The following is a 20,679-nucleotide window of genomic DNA, read 5'->3' as shown; positions in this document are numbered from 1 at the left end:
GAGAGGAATCACTTTGACTCCCTTCATAACTTTCATTTGATAGTTCAAGAAGCATTTTAGGTCAATTATATTAATAGAAACTGGTTGAGTGAAAAGATGATAATGATGATCCAGAGCTAATTAGCATAGCTATTTTCACTCTATCTTCCACAAAGAGAAAGGCAGAACATAGACGGATAATCAGACTTTTTTTTTTTGATCAATCATCAATTTTTTAGATGGAAATTGGCAGAGGACAAAAGGACATATGCATCGGCTTAGTAGCATTTAGTGACATGCCAATAATCTATGATGAAAACCAAAAGTAAACACAGAAATTTATAATAATTTATTAAGATTTAAAAGGGAAAACTGAATTAAAAGTGGAATAATATATTCACTGCCAAATATTAGCTGTTCCTTTTTTACAGAAGCCTATTCTACTTCATTCTTACATTTTTCATATCAGGAAAGGTTTCTGTAGATCTCTGTATCAAACACACAGAGACACAGATGCTAAAAGTCACAGAAAGGTGAGAAATATTTTAGTAGGAAACAAATTTGGGATGACATAACTAAAGAAGACAGGTTGCAGTATATTGGAACCTGCAAAAAATAATCTAAGCCTTTTAAATTGATAGTTCTTCACAGGAAGATCAAATTCAAACATTTAGGTGGTGTCATGAAGGAGTAGTTTTCCTGTAAGTCACTCTCATGTTACTGAAGTTATTCTAAATTAAGTTTAATCTCATGGTTTACTGTGTAAGAAACTGGTTTGATCTGTTTCAAACTCATGGTTGATCAAATCTCGATACCTAGACACACGCTATACGATTTTGTAGCTATGAAAAATCTCTACCTCTGTGTGTTCAGACTGAAGCATGCAACTGAATTGCTCCAAAAAACAATTCCCGATGCATGTTTTAATAAGGCTTATTGTAAGTGCTGAATCTGTTCAGCTCGCCTGTAAGTCTGACTATTACAAGGGGTATACATTACCGTGTAATTAAGCAGCAGTCATGAATGATGCTGTCCTCCACATATATGCCTCTCTCTTCATGTGTTTCAATCAGTTGACCAGCATGGTACCAATGTACTTGGGTGGTATTGTCGACATATGTTGCAGTGCACTGAAATGGCAAGCGGTCTCCATGAAAAACCACTTGTCTTTGTGATGGGATCAGCTCAAAGAGAGGAAGTTCTAGAGGCCCAGCTATAGGGGGAAAAAAAAAAAAATTAAAAACTGGAAAAACATCACAATGAATTCCTCTCTTACAAATATTGTAAAGTGAACTAATTGTATACAATTCCAGTTTCCTAGATCTTCACATTAAAGCACTAATATAAAAGATATGCCCACAAACTACCCATTTAAACCTGATCATGTTGCAAGTTCTAAGGATCACATTTCTTTCATTGGTGTGAGCTAAGACAAGAGAAGATTGCTGGAATATCTACAGAAAGTGGTAGAGGTCAGAAGGGATCTTTTGAGATGCTCCAGCCCAGTCTCCTAATCAATACAGTATGCATGTACAGAGGTAGAGTACATTTTACGATCTTTTTTAATTAAATTCCTGTCTTTCTGCAATAATGAGAATATTGCATATACTAAGAAAAATATTATAAAAAAAAAAGACTCTATAATCACATACCCAAACACCTAAACACAATTAAAAAATAAATGGCATTGTAAACTTAGAAGGCATATGCACTTTTTGCCCTCTTAAAAGTCTGCTCGTTTCATAGATTTGACAGTGATTGAAGGCTATGTCCTTCAATCCTACAGTTTCTGTAGAGACTGAATCTCTAGACAGTACTTGTTTTCTTTCAGTTTTATATCTAGATTTCAAAACTACCTTAACACATATTCTGTAAAAAATTTTCTATACATTATGAGATTGATGCTATTTCTTTTAAGCCAGTAGGAGAACATTGAAAAGGAGCATTTTAGGAAAAGAAATTTAAATAGAGGCTCTGAATCTAAAGAAAGATCATCTTCTATGGGATAATAACGGAACAAAGGAAAATCTTATTTTCTTTTTCTGATATAGTTTTCTTAGGCAGGAAAAGAAAATCAATGCCTCTGATGCTTTGTTATCATTACACAAAATTCTAATGGTAATGAAACTACTAAAGATTTACATATGCGATTTATGAACATGCTACCATGAACATCCTGCAGAAAAGTTCCTAAAATACAACATTTCACCTCATCCTGCAATGCCGAAACAATTGCCTGAGCCTGAATCACTTCAGAACTTCACTACTGCAATCTCATCTTAGACAAAACGCTAAGGTCTTGCACTTTGGAAATCATTCTACCTACATGAGGATAGACAATTTAAGCTAGATCTTCTTCTCTCTTATTTTTCTTCTGTTTACATTTAAAGGTCTCTCATCATTGATATCTATCCAGCCTACAGGGTTGTCAGTTGAAAGGTCACCCTTCTACATTAGCACCACTAGTAACTATCTCAAACATCTATTTTTCTGACAAGTACTTCAACATTTTATTTTTTTTTCCATTTCACTGCTCACCATCTTTTCTTCTTTAAACTTTCTCCTCAAAATCCTCCATTGCCTGTACTAAATACAGATGAACTTAACCATGCGTAGCCAGACTTAACCCATAATCACTGGCTCTACAACAGATAACCAATAGTGTCTGTTCCTCTCCTTACTCAGCATCCCACCCTAACACACTTCTGTCTTGCAGATACTATCTTTGGAACACTTTAATTGTGAGAAGCTGCATTTATAAACCTAACTTTGGGCCCAAAGGGGAATTTAAATATTTAATGTTTTATCCATCACCTGCTTTGAATAAACAGTGAGAGAAGGACCACTTCTGCCTTTTAAAAGAGTAAGAATGCTGGCCAGCATAATACACAGGATTTATGCAGGAGTGAATGTGTGATACTTCTGTCCCGGAGAATCACATGAAGGATTAAGGGGCTAGCTACTATCTACTGAAATGTAATCTGCTGTGACTATAACAAACAGGCTTCAGAAACCCATCCTTACTTGTTTATCCAACCTGTACTTACCTTCCGATTGCACCTATTATTTTTGAACACTAAAAATTCCTTGAAACATACCTAGTATTTTTATATGATCCTTGGCTTCTAACTAGAATAAGAGAAAGTAAACCAGATTAATACCTCATTCATAATAGCCACAGGCTTGGTCTCAGTCATTTACATTAAAAGCTTTTACTGGAAGATGGAGAGAACCTCTCCCTCTAAAAGGATGAAACCTTTGTGTTGCATTTCAAAGTCAATTAAGGAATATAAATAAAAGCTATGGTATGGAAGTTAACTACACATTAATGGAATGATTACAAATATGGAGTCCAGAAAAATTCAATATAGCATCACAAGTACAACAGCAATATATACTACTCAGAGAAATAAAACATTTCTCATGAATACATTAATTTTAACTGAGGTTATTGTACACTGTCAAATGTTTTTGCTCATGCAGTGAGTGACACATTGTGTCATGAGGCTATGAAGTAGCTAGAGCATAGCATCAATATTTCTTAAGTCAAGCTAAATAACTTGCCTGGCATATGGATGTAGTCTAATATTATCACTTTGAATTTATCTCTGCCTTTATAGGTATCTCTAAGGTTCTCCTGTTATCACTTCTCTTGATCAGCCTTGGGAATCACCAAACTCAGAAATGGAGTGGGAATGAAGTGTCCTGTACAGATTTTGGCAATTAATGATCAGAAGTAAATGAAACCCTTTTTTATTGCAGCATATCAAAAAAGAGAAAATGATCCCTTGATTGACACCAGTCCTATCGACAATCTCCTCATCTTCTTTTTATTTACAACAAAGATGCAAAGGGAATGAAACATACCCTTGGTATCCTTTGGCTAGGATATCCTTCTAACCAGATGAACTCTTTGAGAATGTACTGATAAGGGCTGGCAAAGTGACAAATAACGTTGCAAACTCATTTTCAAAGTGAAATTAGTAAAATTTCTATAGATTTGCAAACCATGGAAGGTACACTTCAGTAGTTCTGCAAAACAGTTGCTTTTAATCTCTGTGATGTCTGCAAAAAAATGATTACCAGAGCTAATCTTTTGTTGTTTTCCAGGGATAATCATGATTTAAATGACTGACGTTCTGTAACTATTACTTACACAAAAGTTCCAGTTCACTTCCTTGACACAGCTCACAGATATAAGGATTAATTGCATCAATGAGTTTCGAGATTAGGTCCAATACACTTTATCCTGAACGGTTATAAAATGGTCGTAGAGTTCCATCAGCATCAGCTGGAAATACTTATTTTAAATCCATAATTCAACAACCCTTCAGGTTCAGAAAAAAAAAAGAATTTACTAATGCCGTACACTTTGAGAATAAAGAAGTAAGAAATTCTGAAAGTATGATTTTGGCATTGATTTGACAGCACTGGAAATATAACAGCTCTGGCAAGCATATCCCCCTGCACAATCGAAATTTTCTCTTTGATTATGTGATTACTGAAGACTAAACGGTGATTACTAAACTGTGATTAATAACTGTATGACATCTGTAATGCTCATGTGTTTGTATGTATACGGTAGATACAACAGCCTTATATGATTAAAAATAATTTGCAGCTTACTACTAAGTCCCAGGAGATAAGGGTCTAACTTAGGGGGATTTTATTCATTTAATTTATACACACATGAAAAATATTCCAAGATTCTCCTTCCAAGACAATCCACTCTGCTGCCCTTAAATTTGCAGCCAGCCTCACCATCTCCAAATGAGAGGTATGACTCTCCTGTAAGCGTTTAGATCAAGGGCTGATGGAGTGTTTCACAGTCTTTACCTGTCTTGTCTCTCTAGTCAGCACTAAACCATGATTGCAGCAGAGCACCACAGGAACCACTGATTGCAGCACAAATCTAAAGGTCTAACCCGTCATTACAGTAATTACATCTGTTTCTTTATTTTTCCCTTCTTTGCAGAAAAGGGTTTGGTTGACTGAAAGCCATATTCTTTCTGCAATCCAGTCTTGTATTTCAGATTAGCTCTAGACTAGAATACTGAGAACATATGGAGGAGGAATCAGGTTACAGAAATACCACTGAATTAGAATATCACTTAAGAGTCCTTCTCACTCTTCCCTGTACATTTTTACACATGCAGTACCCCCAAGATGTATATAAATTTGAAAAAGAAAATAGAAATGATTTTCATCACCATTAGCTAAAAGAGAAGAACAGCAAGGTTCACTGAAGCTCTAAAGAAATGTTCCAATGAGTATGTCCTTAATATCTATAAACCTATTTATCTCACACATATAGACAAATTAATAATTTGTCTTTTCCTTACAATTCAGTTCTTGAGACTTTAAAAATAGTTCAATTTTCCATCTAATTTTGGCCTTCCTTCTTTTTTTACTGTTTTACAAGGTGAAAAGAAGAATGTGAAGGAAATACTGCTGTCACTGCACATATATAGCATATAAATGATTGTAAAAGACACCACATAAAATGCATTTCTACTTGTATTCCAGTTGCATTTTAAATACAGTATTATCATATTTAGAATGCATGCACTTCCAATGAATGGATAGTACTGTTTTTTGGGTGAATGATCAAAAGCAAATTGGTAAGCACAAAAGCTGGCCAATGCAATTGATTTGTCTAAACACCACAGAAAGTCATCTAGTCACTGGCCAACACAAGGCAGCACAAGGTACTGGAGGCATGATCAGAGAAAAACAAAACTATGTCCAACTACCAGCCACATTTGTTGCATTTTCTGTGGCTTAATTTATAACGTGGGCAGCACAATTCTCTACAGTTAAATGGCTACTTAGTGCACAACCCAGGGCACTATGTTAGAGCATTCTGCTGTTCAGTTCACAACAAATACAATTTTCTGCTGTACATGTTCTGGCCCTCATTGACTGTCTTTGTCTGATATTGGCAGCTTTTAGAGTCAGAAATAAAAAAATTCACAGCTTTCTCCAGGTTCCCCACATATCAGTCCAATATTACAGTACTCAGTGCAGTATTACAGTGCTCGTGTCTCAGGATACACATTGACTGCTCCCTTTTGACAGAAAATTCAGTTTGCTACAGTGCACTACAAGGTTTTGGGACAGAAAAAAAGCCAGAGGTTGGCATTTTGCTTCTTGTTAATCACTTGATTTATTGTAATGCCAAGGGGCTTTTCATTTAAACGGAGTGTGCCTACAGAGGCGGCACATCCTGCTGACAAAAGTGTGAGTTAGAGCTCTAATATTTGTATACAATCTCAGTGGGAAAGAAATGTGCATGGAAAGCACAGTGGGGGAAACTTGGAAGTGAGGACAAAGTAAAGGAACTGGTCCAATAAAAAGGACAGATGATAACGAGGAAAAACAAATTGAAAAACATTAGTTAAAAATTTGAATTGCTGACAGAGCAAATTATGTTTGTTGATATTTACTGAATGCAACTTAAGAGAGTGATATGAATTGCCAGTTCTGCCAAGAAAGGCACAAGAACACCAACGCCAATTTCTGTATTGTAAAATGTGCTGACAATAACGAAAGGTTTGGTGTAGAAAGTTGCAGACACTGCCATATGCCAAGGAAATCAAGAATGACTACAGAACTGGAGCCAAGCTTTAGTTTTAATAAAATCTTTGCCTGGCTCCAATTTTAACATAATATCAAGAAAATACAGATGCCAACATGCATTAAATACATCTAAATGAGACAAGTCTTTTGGATTTGAGACAAGAAAGCTTTGTATCATATTCATTTACCGTTTGATGCAGAAGAAGTGGAGCTTCCATTTGTGTAACAGCATCCTACTTCCACCAACTTCATAATACTGGCAGGACAAGGCATATTCCACATCATTTTATCATTTCCTTTCACCCTTGTACATTCTTTTTAGACAGAAACAAAAAGTAGATGCTCTTTTTTTTTTTTTTTTTGGTTTTTGCAGCATCTCATAATTACAGGTTTATGCTTATTTTGTAATGCTAAGTGCTACACTAAAATGGCAACTAATTACCAAAGAGCAAGTCACTTTAGCAAATCCAAGTCACACAGGTACCAATCAGAACTCAGAAAGTGAATCACAAGTCCAGCCACGACAAAGTCATTTAACTGTTTTTCTCTACTGGAGTTCCACCATATTTATAAGCCCCTACGAAAATAAATTATCATTTTTGCACTGGGTCTAGGTACTGATGCTTCTGGTGCCCATTACAAACATTTCAAGTAAGGGAACAGCAGAAAAACATTTTCTTAACTACTAATGACAGCAGTGATTTACTTAGTAGAAAAGCAGAGGTAGAGAAATACAGGGGTAGCAGGTTTCACTTAATAGCATTTAATATAACCCCAAATATCATAACATTACTTTGTAAAATGGTAACAGCTACTTGAAAAAAATCTGCAATAGAAAATTCAAGGTTTCAGTCCAGTTAATCAATTAATCAAAAACATTACTTGTGTGCAAGCAAAATAGAGCCCAAATCTTGCACTGGAATATCTAGTAGAATTTAAAAGAATGGGCAAAGAGTTTTTTCATCACTGATTTCTGTCTTATCAAATAAAACTGCTGCCAGTTTCAATTTCTGATTTTCAAATTGTCCCAGAAGTCTACTTTAGAATCTAGGGAGCATTAGATTATTTGCCATATCCTGAAACTTGAAGACCATGACATATTGGCAGCTATGGTATTGGAAGGCTCATCAACACAAATTCCTTCACTGGCAAGACTTGGAAGCTGTTGCTAGAAAGCTAATTTTGATTACTCAAATTATCCTTATGGCAAGCAAGCTGGCAGGCTCATGGCTATGCACATTCATTACAGCTTGCAGTTAATAGAAGTGGCTGAGGAGTTGCAAGGTAAATAACATAGCTCTACAAAATATATTGACTTACTTTCTCTAACTGGGAAGTGCAGTGGTAGCACTCATTTTCCAAACCTTAGGAACAACTAGCCACCTTCTTTTTATTTTCAGCTCATTCTTACACCTTTAGACCCTGGAAACATGGCAGCAGAAGGTCCCAAGAGTGGCAGTGACTGCCCCTAATTGCCCAGATAGAGTCCAGCAGGCTGCATGAGGACTCATCTATTTTGCAAGAATGCCAAACAAAAAAGAAACATAAAAGGCATAAAAGATCCTGACCAAGCGACAGTTCTGCTGAAGTAAGAACTTCCTCCACTCATTGTATGGTATTTTTCCATTCCAAAGTCCTCTCAGCCCAGGTAACATTGTCAGAAACTACAAGCAATTTTTACACATATTTAAAGAAAGTGCTGCACGATGAGGCATGCTATAAAAATGTGAAATATCACTATAGTATACTACACTTAATTAAAACAGAGAATGTTGGGATGGAGGTTTCATAGGGAATTTTCCCATGAGAACAATAAAGATTAATTACAACAAACTGTAGTTAAGTGCTGTTAAGTGGACTATATTGACATAGGCTTGGTAAAGAAGCTTATATAATTTTATCTAGAAATTGACAGCATAAAATTAACCATAGCCTTTTAATGTACATGTTACCACATGTACCTTCTAGGATACTACACTGGCCTTAGTCACAGCTGGCTGTCTTACCATTGCTTTGCTCATGAGCTTTTGGAGACAGCCAATCAAGTCTCCCAAGGGCAGAAGTTTTGAAGATCAAAGAGGCTTCATTTCACTGATATTCTCCTCACTACATCTCAGGTAAATTTTCTTTTAGTTATTTTACACACTTTTTGGAACAAGTGGGCAAAGACAATGTAGAAAATAGGACACAGCTGTACGTTAAAAACTTCTGATGTAGTTTAAGACTAAGCTATGGTCACAAAAACAAATGTGGTACAGCTCCAGCATCTAAATCAGTGAGATTTCAAGGATGAAAAGTTCTGTTGAACAATATTTTCATGTGTGAGCAGAGTTAGAATAAAATACATAGTAGTAAAACTCCATCATGTACATTTCTTGAACGACCATTTTAATACTTATTTCACATTTATAAGTTTCAAATGTTATTAACTTTGTCCCAAAAACTTGCAGCAGTCTTCTAAATTACAACTAAAGAAATTAGGCCAACATTTAATGTTAAATATGGGGCAACATATTCCTTTCTTTCCCCCAGTTTGAGAACAATCATATTAGAATAAGAAATCTAGAATTCAGAGCCAAAATGTTAAAGCATTGGTGGTTTGGCCACTTAGCTCTGACAAAAAATGAATCTACTACCTCTGTCTCTGGAGGATCAAAAATGTGCGGTTATATTATTTATCTACAGACCTTCTGTTATTATGAATATTTTCTTATTTAAAAAAAAAATCCTGAATTGCTAACACTGCGAAAATAAAAAATAATTGCAAGAAGATTTAACTATAAATAACTGTATCACTATCCATATCTTGCAAAACCTAATCCAGTGAAAGGTTACTAATGTGAATATTCCTATTTCAATATAATTAAACTTATATGATTAGGCACTCCCTGCAGAATTGCAGCTGAAGTCTTGATCCTGAATATTCCTGAAGACAATGATGCTCCGCATGAATGCAGCAGGCTATCTGTAGGCTGCCAAGAAACTGCAGGACTGGAATCTAAATCTGGATATTTAATCCATCATTCTTTGTTACTGAGATTTTAAGTTTAGTCAGTTACTGCATACTGAAAAACCCTCAAAGTTCAATATTTATAGTGTGTTAATGTACTAAGAATGACTTGTAAATGAAGAAAAAAATGGTTGAAACAATAATCTCAAAACCATCCCTAAATTTAAGGAAATAATGGATGAGACCTTTTGTGCCCACTGAGAGAAAAAAAAATGAAGAAAAAATGTTCCTTGTTAACTTTGAGTGAATATTTGTTACTGCAACATATTTCATGTAGGAAACTTTTAAGAACAATCTATGTGTATATACATACAATTGTTTTAAGACTCAAAGGGCAATGTAGGTAATTTTTGTCACTGTATGAAAAAAGCAACTTCAAATCTTATTTCTCACTCAATATCCCTAGCATAAAATATTTGACAGCATTCTTAAAAGTTGATGCAGAATGAGGCTGAATGCATTCAGCTGATTTCAGGCTCAAATTTAAATATTGAAAAACACTCTTTCAAAGATAAAATTACCCAATATCAATCTATTTTTTTCTACATTTACCATTTTAAAAGTACATATCTCTTTCAAAGTTCTTAATATTGGACAGGGGAAACAGACTTTGCTAGGGATGAAGGGAAAACAACATACAAACACATCAGGTAAAATTACAAGGCCATATCAACATATAAAGCATCTGAAAGATCACTATTCCACTATTTCTGAGAAAGCATTCAAAGCCACACTATGTTTTAACTGTCAATGTCAAGAACAAAAAAACTGGTTAAAAAAATGAATGCATAAAACAGGAAGTATGGAAAAGAAAATGGCCTCATTTTTCCCAATAGCATTACTCTAAGTGATTTAAAATGTCTTGAATGTTCTGAATTTTTGTGGTATTTTAGTCAAGATTGCAAAAAATAGTTACCTACAAAAATAGACTAGGGAGATGCATGTGGCCTGACAAAATATACCTCAATGCTACTCTCCTCTCGTGAGATTTCACCTGGAGTATTGTGCGCAGTTCTGGTGTCCTCAACATAAAAAGGACATGGAACTGTTGGAACAAGTCCAGAGGAGGACCATGAGGATGATCAGGGGACTGGAGCACCTCCTGTATGAAGACAGGCTGAGGAAGTTGGGGCTGTTCAGCCTGGAGAAGAGAAGGCTGCATGGAGACCTCATAGCAGCCTTCTAGTGTCTGAAGGGGGCCTATAGGGATGCTGGAGAGGGACTCTTCATTGGGGACTGCAGTGATAGGACAAGGGGTAACGGGTTAAAACTTAAACAGGGGAAGTTTAGATTGGCTATAAGGAGGAAATTCTTTCCTGTTAGGGTGGTGAGGCACTGGAATGGGTTGCCCAGGGAAGTTGTGAATGCTCCATCCCTGGCGGTGCTCAAGACCAGGTTGGACAGAGCCTTGGGTGACATGGTTTAGTGGGAGGTGTCCATAGGGGAGCCACAAGGATGATCAGGGAGCTGAAGCACCTCCCATATGAAGATAGGCTGAGAAAGCTGGGGCTCTTCAGCCTGGAGAAGAGAAGTCTGCGTGGAGACCTCATTGCAGCCTTCCAAAATCTGAATGGGGCCTACAAGGATGCTGGAGAGGGACTCTTCATCAGAGACTGCAGCAACAGAATGAGGGGTAATGGGTTTAAACTTAAACAGGTTAAGTTCAGGTTAGATATAAGGACGAAGTTCTTTACTGTGAGGGTGGTGAGGTACTGAGCAGGCTGCCCAAAGAAGTGGTAAATGCTCCACCCCTGGCAGTGTTCATGGTTAAGTATAACTATATACCTTCCATCCCAACCTATTATTTACATTTTCTATGAAGTGTTTAAATAATGGCATTGCATAAAACAGAAGCCAGGAAAGGATCTATCCCTTTGATTTGTGGTACCACTGCTAAATAGGAAGTCTATTATAAAAAAAAACAACGGCATTTCCATAATCTTTTATGAGTAACAACTTGTTAATTTCACTCACGAGCTAACACTTTAAACTAAGGTAGTTTACAGAATTCAGAGACTGAGTAATAATTCAAACACTGCTGGACACAACTTGTAGCTGATATCTTCCACTCTTTCTCACCCCTATTTTCAGTAGGATGGATTTTTATTCTTCTTTAGTCTTAAGACTTTTCTCAGTAGGCAGCCCTCTAATGCATGCTAGAAACCTATTAATACACATCTTATACCAATAAAACTCCAGTTCTTTATTTTGAATATTCATTTTCTGTCCTGCATAGTGAAAGTCCTAATTGGCTAGTAAAGCTATGAGAAAATTATGAACCAACCCAAATAATTTCTCACTACAAGCTTGATGTAAACAGTTAAAATTCTATTCATCACAACTAACAAGCACACTACCATGAATAGAATACACATTTTGTCATAATACATACTTTCAAAATAACATACTAAAACAACCACTCTAAGTCAGATGATGCACATTACAATTCATTTTCATGAACATGGAGCACCCAGAGCAACAAAAGAATTCAAAACCAGCTTATGGATACTCAGAGTGCCTGCAAAACAGGTTCCTAAGCCTAGGAAGGCCACCCTCCCCTATTAAGGTAGATGAAAATACAGTACATGAAAATTAATACAAGAAAGGAAAACGACTCAGCTGGGATATTTTGCTTTGTAATTTGCCACTACTCTGTGCTTTGCAAATTCTGTTTCCATCATATTTTCCCCTGAGACTGCATCTTAAAATGAATGTAACTAACATTTGAGCTTGTATCTATTTCCTTACACTGGAAGTTTCTTGACTGAGGATGGCATGCAAAGAACATGCAATAATGGTAGCTTTGCCAATTGTTTCCATTTGCCCTTGATAGTTATTGCAACAACATGGGCTTTTTAGAGATGAGCAAATAGTAATAGTAGTAGTAGTAATAACAATCATGATAATTCTGTATCCTAGAACTTCTTTTAAGTCTTGTCCTACAGTCCTATGTTGAAGCAGTTCAACATGCAAGGAGATTTTGTCACATGCAGTACAATACAGCAAATAAGAAAGTGGGAAACAGAAAAATTTGGTGCAGAAGCATAATAAAGACACAAGCAAATGATTCATGTCTTCAAAGAAAGAGACTTGTGCATAGCTTTCCATCAATACAGGTAGAGAAAGAGGGTAAGCATATTTTTAGATTACATTTAGCCAATTCCTCATGAAAGGGTCAGATGCAAAGGGCTCAATAAGCTCTGCTAACATGGCTTGGCCATTCCAGACTGCTAAAACCACTTTATCAGGCTTACTGCCAAACTGCCTTAGAGCAGGCTGCTAGGAAAGGCAAGAACAACAGGAACAGGAAGGATGACATGTGACGAAACTAGCTTGCCTCAAAGTGCTGTGATGAGGTGGTGCAGATGTGTATGTATCAAACTATCTGATCGAGTAGAGCGAAGTGACTTGAAAAAAATGTAGGTGCCTCTCCACATTCAGACTTCCTTAGAGTTGACAAGATACTACATATAGTTCTTTTAACCTGTCTGCTTTATAGGCCCATGCAACAATATGATGACCAAGATTAGGACAGTAGACTACATAAGCCTGAAAAGCTACTGACACCAAGCAAAAACCTAAACCTATCCATGGTCTGCACAATGATAAAATGCGTAATGACAAGGAATAGAAATGTAATTTATTATGTATAAAAGCATTAAACTAAGAAAAAATACTTAATAGCCTTTTATATTTTCTTACTTTTGAAGTGATTTATTTTTTAATTTAAAAAAATTGACAGCATGGACCCAATTGCTCATCTATAAACATCTGTAAAGAAAACATATGCAAAAAAGCAATACTTAAATTTGTAGTAGATCTGCATGAGAAACAGTATTCCATCCCAGGAGAATGAGATAATTTTCTTTGTGGTGGAAATAAAGAAATAAAAATATCCTAAAGCACTGTAAGACTATTTTTATACTTTGACTTTTACAATATTTTTGTATACTTAGTAAATATTTACATCATTTCTAGCAAAATCATTTATACAAAGATTATTGAGATAATGTCAGCTACTTTCTAAGCTTTAAATGCAATCTAATTGGGGGATACAAAATAGTCAGCATTTTTCCAAAAAATCTGTTTGATGAGTCAACATTTTCTAACAGAAAAATTCTTCATCAGAATTGTATGATGTCAACTGTAATTTGCAAAACTGAACTTTTACTACTTAGTACTATTAGTTCAATAGCATCAATACAGCATTGAAACTAAGAAACTAAATTCTAATACCTCATTCATCAGCACAAAGAATCAAATCCCCACTTCTGTAATCCCCTTAAGACAAAAATTCATACAGGTTTTTCCTGAGTGAAGAATCTGGCCTATAGAATTCATTTCTGCTGATGATGTGCGCAAGGGAAAAAACATAAGACTCCTATCAGACCTCAGCTGGAATTTATCGCACTGGTGTTCAGGAAAATTGTATTTCCTCCTGTAAATTGAGTAAGTTATACTTGAAGTCATGGAGAAGCAGTAACAAGGCACTGCATAAAGCCAATCTCACAATCGCTTTTCAGAAAGATACTCTGTCTATACCATTATGAATTCATTGCAGTCCTTTGTAATTAAGGCAGAAGACAAAGGGAAAACTAACTTTTCAGGCTTATTTCCAACATTGTTAAAAACTGTCTTATAGCTGAACATTTCTGAGAGTTGGAGATTTTTGTTAAGGAAGATTTAAGTAGCTCTTATAAGCTGTTAATGAAATATGCAAGCAGAACCCTGTGAATTCCAAAACAGTGCAGTCACTTAAATTAACTTGTATTAAAATCCTCAAAGCGAGTGCTTAGCTGCTTTCAGTGGGTGACTACTTTGGCTGTTGTGAGTTATCAGACCCATGAGAAAGATTTGCCACAAAGAAATCTGAAAGATGATTTCTTCTCCCATCAAAACATAAACCTAAAAAGCACATGGCAAACTGCTCCCTGTAGCTACTCAGAATTTTTTTTACTGTCTCCACATACTTTGACTTTTTGACTAATTCCCTGATTCACCTGAGATCTTTGCCATTTCCTTTCTATTTTTTTTTTTCCATTGAATTCTTCTTTTCTATGCTAACCTTGTGACTGTGATACCTCATGACATCTCTCCAGTATGTAGAAATGGATAGTAACTATAAATACCTATGTTTGATAGAATGGAAGATGTTCATATGCAGGAGTTTTTAATTTTTAAATTACTTAATATTTTCATTAAGATATGCTTGATTAGAATAGCTCTACGCATATTTTAACACATTTTCAAAACATTCTCAATAGCTGTTATCATTTGGTAGCAAACAGCTTTCTGTCATGTCTAAATTCAGATTAAGTTACTGAAAATGAAATTGCCAAATTTTGTGGGCACTGTGAGCTGCCCAACAGATATTATAAGCACTGTGAAGTACCTGGCAGACATTACAGAGCTGGTGGAAGTCTCAGCAAATATAACCACTGTGAAGCTCTCTACAGATACTAAAAGCAGTGTCAAGCTATTGGCAGTCCTTACAAACCTTGTCAAGTGTTCTGTGGACATTATAAATATCAGCTGAGAACTAGATGGGAATTATAAATACTGTAGCAGAGGTGGCAAAGAGTCCTGTTAGAAATTAAGGTATGAAAATCTGAGAAATTGCTTTCATTTACTCTGTAAATTTCACAGGCACACATTCATTGGCAACCTGGGAATACCAATTAATAGTCCTTAATCAATTCTTCTGATCATTCCAGAATTTTCAAAAGGACTTTTCCTGCTGGGAAATGGATCTCTATGAAGATGCCCCTGCTGGGCCTTGATAAATAGACAGCTTGGTATTTGAGAAGTACTGCAGATTTTAAAATGTTCTGTAATATAGGCTACTGGAAACTTCTCTGTCTTTTTCTTACAAGCACCCATCCCTTATTTGCCTCCAGGCAGGTATCTGTGTTTCCTTAACAATTCAGCTGATAGACCTTCTGTAACTGATATCCACATCCTTTCACATCTCTCCCAACTTGTAAACATCTGCATTAGCTGTTAAAACCGTTTATTTTGTTATTACTCCCATCAGCTGTAATGTCCCTTCTGCTACAAACGTGTTAGCAACAGCATCATTCCTCTTGTGGTTATTAGGATAAGAGCATTTTCTTTCCTTTTGTTTCCATGAGGCATTAGCAAAATCACCATCCCAGCAATTTCCCACCATTCAAGAAAGTCAAAGGTTCAAAAATTTTGTGATTAATCAAGTACATGTGAAATTATACTTCTGATTACAGAACCTACCAGCATCATCTTAGACAAGGTTTTTTCTCTGCAGTATGTGCTACTTTCAAAATCTCTGGTTTAGTCTGCTCTTTGCTAGACAGTGCTCAGCGTGAGATAAGGTTTTTTACTCATTTATACTTTTTTTGTTTCCTTCCTCACACCATATCCATCATGTTCCAACCCTAACCATTCTATGATTCTGTAATTCCTGTGGTGGAAAATCTTTTCCAAAAAATCAATTTACTTACAGGTCTTCAAATACAAAATTGACCTAACTGAAGCTCACCGTAGGAATTCTGTTCAACCCCAAGACACAGTGCTATAATGTGTAGTTACAGGTTTATAAAATTGAAAAATACAAGAATGAAATCTGACATTTATGCCATGCTGTCAGAGGTGTAACTTGAAAGGAACATTCTATAAATTGCTGTAGGAATCCTAAGTTCATGCTATATACAATGTAGAGCTATCATCATGGTTAATGCTTTAAAACATAATTACATGTTACCTAATATATACACAGGAAAGTGTTGTTTTTGCAATATATATATATAATTTTATATGAAATAAGAAACTTGTATTTTTTTCCATTCTCTTTCAGCCTTAATTGTATCTTCTGTGCCATATACCTGCATTTCTTGTGCCTAAAAGCAATTCACATTTATTACTCTTTTTGGCTGTTTGTCTTTTGTGTGTGTTTTGGTGTGGTTTTTTTTTTTTGCCTAATTTCTGTTTTTTAATATTTTCTCTGGATTCTACTACAGTTTGTAATGTTAAATGAGAGTACAGCTCACCACATATCAGCTGGTTTTCCTTCAGGTTATGAAATGACAGTCCTTGTAAAGCACTGGGGTATGCACAAACTGTTTCCTCTGCTATTCGAACTGAAGCATTTCTGGCCCATTGCAGGACCCATTTTAGATTACAGTCACAAATGAGTGAATCAGTGTTAAAGTGTCTAGAAAGGCAAAGAAAGATCACAATTAGTACACATTGGCAGTTTCCATAAACATATTTTCTTCTGTTAGATTTCAATTATTTCACTCCAAAGAGAACTAATTCTAGGTAGATACATAACTGTGGATCTACAATTACAGATGTATAATTGTAAAGACATCCCAAGACAACTAATTCACATTCTCCCACTGTTAATGACTTCCAAGACATTATGTCAAAATTCTGGTTTTGATTACAGAACAGAATGACTGACTACTGAATTAAATTTGAGTATGTGCTACTGTAGAAAGTCATACTGTAACTCACTTCCACTTAAACATTTAAGCAGTGGATCTACCTAAGTAAGGAGTCCCTTAAGTTTGTAAGATCTACCTTGAGATCTCAGAGAGGTACATTTATTATAAATAACTGGAAATTGTTATTATAATTACAGGAAAAATATTTAATGTGAGTGTTTTAGTGTATTTATACATTATATGTTGCATGTATATTTTATATGATCTAATGCATGAAAACACGGAGAGATGTAAGATAACGGACAAAAAAACCATGGATACTAGTCAGGATGGCTAGCCTGGGCTACTCATGAATGGGGTCAAGTTGTCAGCAGTATCCATTCCACCAGGACAGATAGAAGATGGCAACTCATCAATAGAGAGCCAGACACTGGTAACAGATCACTGCATATTTTACATTTAGAATGCATTTCTAGAAACTACCCTGTTTAAACTCATATTCAACTCTGCTGTGTTTATTATCATGTCTTTCTTGAATATTACAGATTTCTGAACATAATGAATGATACTTACAGTGCTTTCAGAGCTAGCAGCTCAGAAAAAAGTCCATTCATGAGACTTGAAAAAATATTACCTGACAAATTCCTAGAAAAAACACAGTCAGTTATAACACATACAAGAAAACAAAGTTGTTAGAGTAGAATTTTCCCAGTGCTAACTAAGAAACTCTGTTTTCTTGACAACAGCAAAAACATATTTAAATTTGTACATTGCTTTTTCATAAATGACAGCAATATTCAAATCACATAACACACTTTTACTTTGTATTCATAGCAGGTAAACATTCACTTGGTCTAATAAACAGGAATATTTCTACATATTTAATAGAATACAATTCTGGAAGAAAATATTCTAGAATTTAAGTGACAATATTCATTAAATTATTAGTCAGTGATACCTATGTTGTATTTTTATAGTAGATGTAGAACGTCACTTCAAGGAAAAGGACTAAACCCAGTGTCTTAATTTAGTAATTATCAGAAGAATTCAAGCAATTCCTTAAAACAGTAATGAGTTATCAAAGTAACTACACAAATAGTTTCATTACGAAGGACTTTAAACAAACTGAATTTTCCTATCCTTAAATTAAAGACATTTCCATTTTAACTACTGTTCACTATGTTTTGTCTTGATGGCTGAATGGATTAGGCTGAATGCTTGAAAACAGACGCAATTCAAATTTGCCTAGTTTAACTACATTGCTCTGCCAGTGCCTTAATAGTATAAAAGGTAAATGCTTAATATCAAGTAATACCATCTTTTTCTACACCAGTAAACTGAAAAATTAGTGCAGTATCCAAGATTCATATTTCACAGCATATGAATTACCTTCTTTTGAAATACATATATATGCTGCTTTCTATGCAGTGCCTGAAGCCTACATATCTGAATTCAAGGATGGCTACAAAATTTCAGCTATCAGTGAAACTGCAGATCTCTTCACTGGAGATTTATTGTTACATACAAAAAAAATCACAGACTGACAAAGAAAATGGTTTCGTTACTTTTTCATTAAAAATGATGTTTTTATAATTATTGATTTTACTTCTCTTATGTCTACAAAGTAAATGATGTATACTAAACTGAAGACCAGGAGCAGTGCTCCACAAGTCAGAAATCTGCAAAAATATGAACCAGCTCCATAAAGTAAGGAAGAACAAAAAGCGCAAGAATCATGCTTTCTACAGAAACCCATACAGAAACATATCCATTAATGAATTCGAAAGAGAAAATATGGCTAATTTATAAATTAAGAAAGTTATGAAGCATTCTTGAAACAATAACTAATCTCCTTTTTGCACACAATCAATTTCTCACCACTGAACTAATAATAAAAAAAAAAAGAAATCGAACTTCGAACACTTCAAATTTGCATAATAATTTAAAGAAAAATTCTACTAATACAGAAAATAAACTGGTTCAGCAACATTAAGTGAAATTGTTTCTCATTATATTCAGTGACAATGAGATGTGTGGATATAATGGAACTCATTGTTAAGATTTTGTTTAGCAGTGCACCTTTAATACAATTGCAATGCAAAGCTCCTGGAAATGGAAGCACTTTTGAGTATCTATCTCTTCAAATGTGGGTATATCTAAAGGTGGAAATGAATGTTTGCTTGTAGCTGCCTATACCTTTAATATTTTGAATTTATCAACAGGAACTAAAAATACTGAGCATTTCATAAAGACTCAGCTCCTTCCTTAAAATTAAATGGATCTACTCATGTGCTTATCGGACATAAGCCCTGATGAGGCATATCCTGAAGCAGCTCAGTGAACTGGGACATTAAATGGACTAAATCAGAAACTGATAACCCTGATATTTACACTGAAGGAAATCAGAAGCGGTTCCACTAATATGTAAGAAGTCACAGTAGTATAAACTTACCGACAGAGGACAGTCATGCTGAACTGAGGGATGGGGAAAGCAATCTCTCTAGCCTTGCATGAATGGCACCCAGAAGTCAGAAATACAGGGGGTTTCTTTTCTCTGCCTTACCCCACTGCAGCATGACAACATTTCTAATCAGATACAAATCCCAGCTTTTCCCTTAAATAGCTAGCCAGGCTTCATACAACAAAAACAGAGCACCAAGCCTGAATTCTGGTAATTCCATATGGACCAAAGGAATGCTTTACACCTGGTCAATATTTTAAGACACAGGGAAGAATGGTAAGTAGTTTCCATGGCTAATATGGCAGGGTCACAGCAGGTGTATGGGAGCTATGCACCTGAGCCAGTGTCCATTCTGTCTACTGAACCAATGCACTTCCCATAGGTCCTGCCAAATCCACCAAGGTATCTAGTGAGAACTCACCTACACTGTGCTAACCTAAAAATTCCTAACTCATGTTCCATTTACAGACTTTTGGTTTCTTTTCATTGGGACCATGAAGTACAGAACCATTTTCTTCAGTGGTTTTGCCAAGTGCTGTAGTAATTGAGTTACTGACAGTTAAAAACAAAAGCCAGCAAGACAATTTTCCATAATGTTTCGTATTCTTCTAGAAGTGACCTGGTTTGAAGTTTCCATATTACTAGTAATAATTAGCAAACTAAGATCATGTTCATAGGGCTGTGCAAGTCATAAAGCAATACATTTCTATGCCCAAGAAACACATAATTACAATATCTAGATGTCAAACAAAAAAAAAAACTCCTTGTTTTTTAACAAAAGTTTCAGAAATCTTTACAGATCATCCCAATAACACAGGCATTTCTGCGCTAGATATCTGCAATACCCTGCAAATGCCTGGATCTGTCAGTTCAGAAAACTTATGTTATATATTAAAATACAGAATAATAGAGTAGTTAGGGTTGGAAAAGACCTTAAGATCATCTAGTTCCAAGCCCCCTGCCATCAGCAGGGACACCTCACACTAAACCATGTCACCTAAGCCCTCGTCCAACCTGGTCTTGAACACTGCCAGGGATGGAGCATTCACAAATTCCTTAGGCAACCCATTCAGTGCCTCACCACCCTTACACTAAAGAGCTTCCTCCTTATATCCAATCTAAACTTCCCCTGTTTAAGTTTTAACCCATTACCCCTTGTCCTGTCACTACAGTCCCTAATGAAGAGTCCCTCTCCAGCATCCCTATAGGCCCCCTTCAGACACTGGAAG

At 35.6% G+C, this 20,679-nt stretch overlaps 1 protein-coding gene across 1 annotated transcript in view; it reads right to left on the bottom strand.

Moving 5' to 3' along the window:
- ADGRA1 (adhesion G protein-coupled receptor A1) overlaps nt 1-20,679 on the bottom strand; it is a 281,612-nt gene that overhangs the window by 152,108 nt on the left and 108,825 nt on the right. Inside the window, exons 5-7 of the mRNA XM_057402264.1 lie at nt 17,563-17,634; nt 16,591-16,754; nt 979-1,192 (exon numbers count right to left, since the gene is read on the bottom strand). Of these exons, the coding sequence (XP_057258247.1) occupies nt 979-1,192; nt 16,591-16,754; nt 17,563-17,634 (450 nt within the window). The remainder of the gene's footprint in view (nt 1-978; nt 1,193-16,590; nt 16,755-17,562; nt 17,635-20,679) is intronic.

This window comes from Pezoporus wallicus, unplaced genomic scaffold (genome assembly GCF_028554395.1).
Source record: "Pezoporus wallicus isolate ANWC-B61680 ecotype Strahan unplaced genomic scaffold, APGP_CSIRO_Pwel_v1 contig_6787, whole genome shotgun sequence".
Classification (NCBI taxonomy): Eukaryota; Metazoa; Chordata; class Aves; order Psittaciformes; family Psittacidae; genus Pezoporus; species Pezoporus wallicus.
The sequence above is the reverse complement of the archived record's forward strand: the minus strand, read 5'-3'. Positions and strand labels throughout refer to the sequence as shown.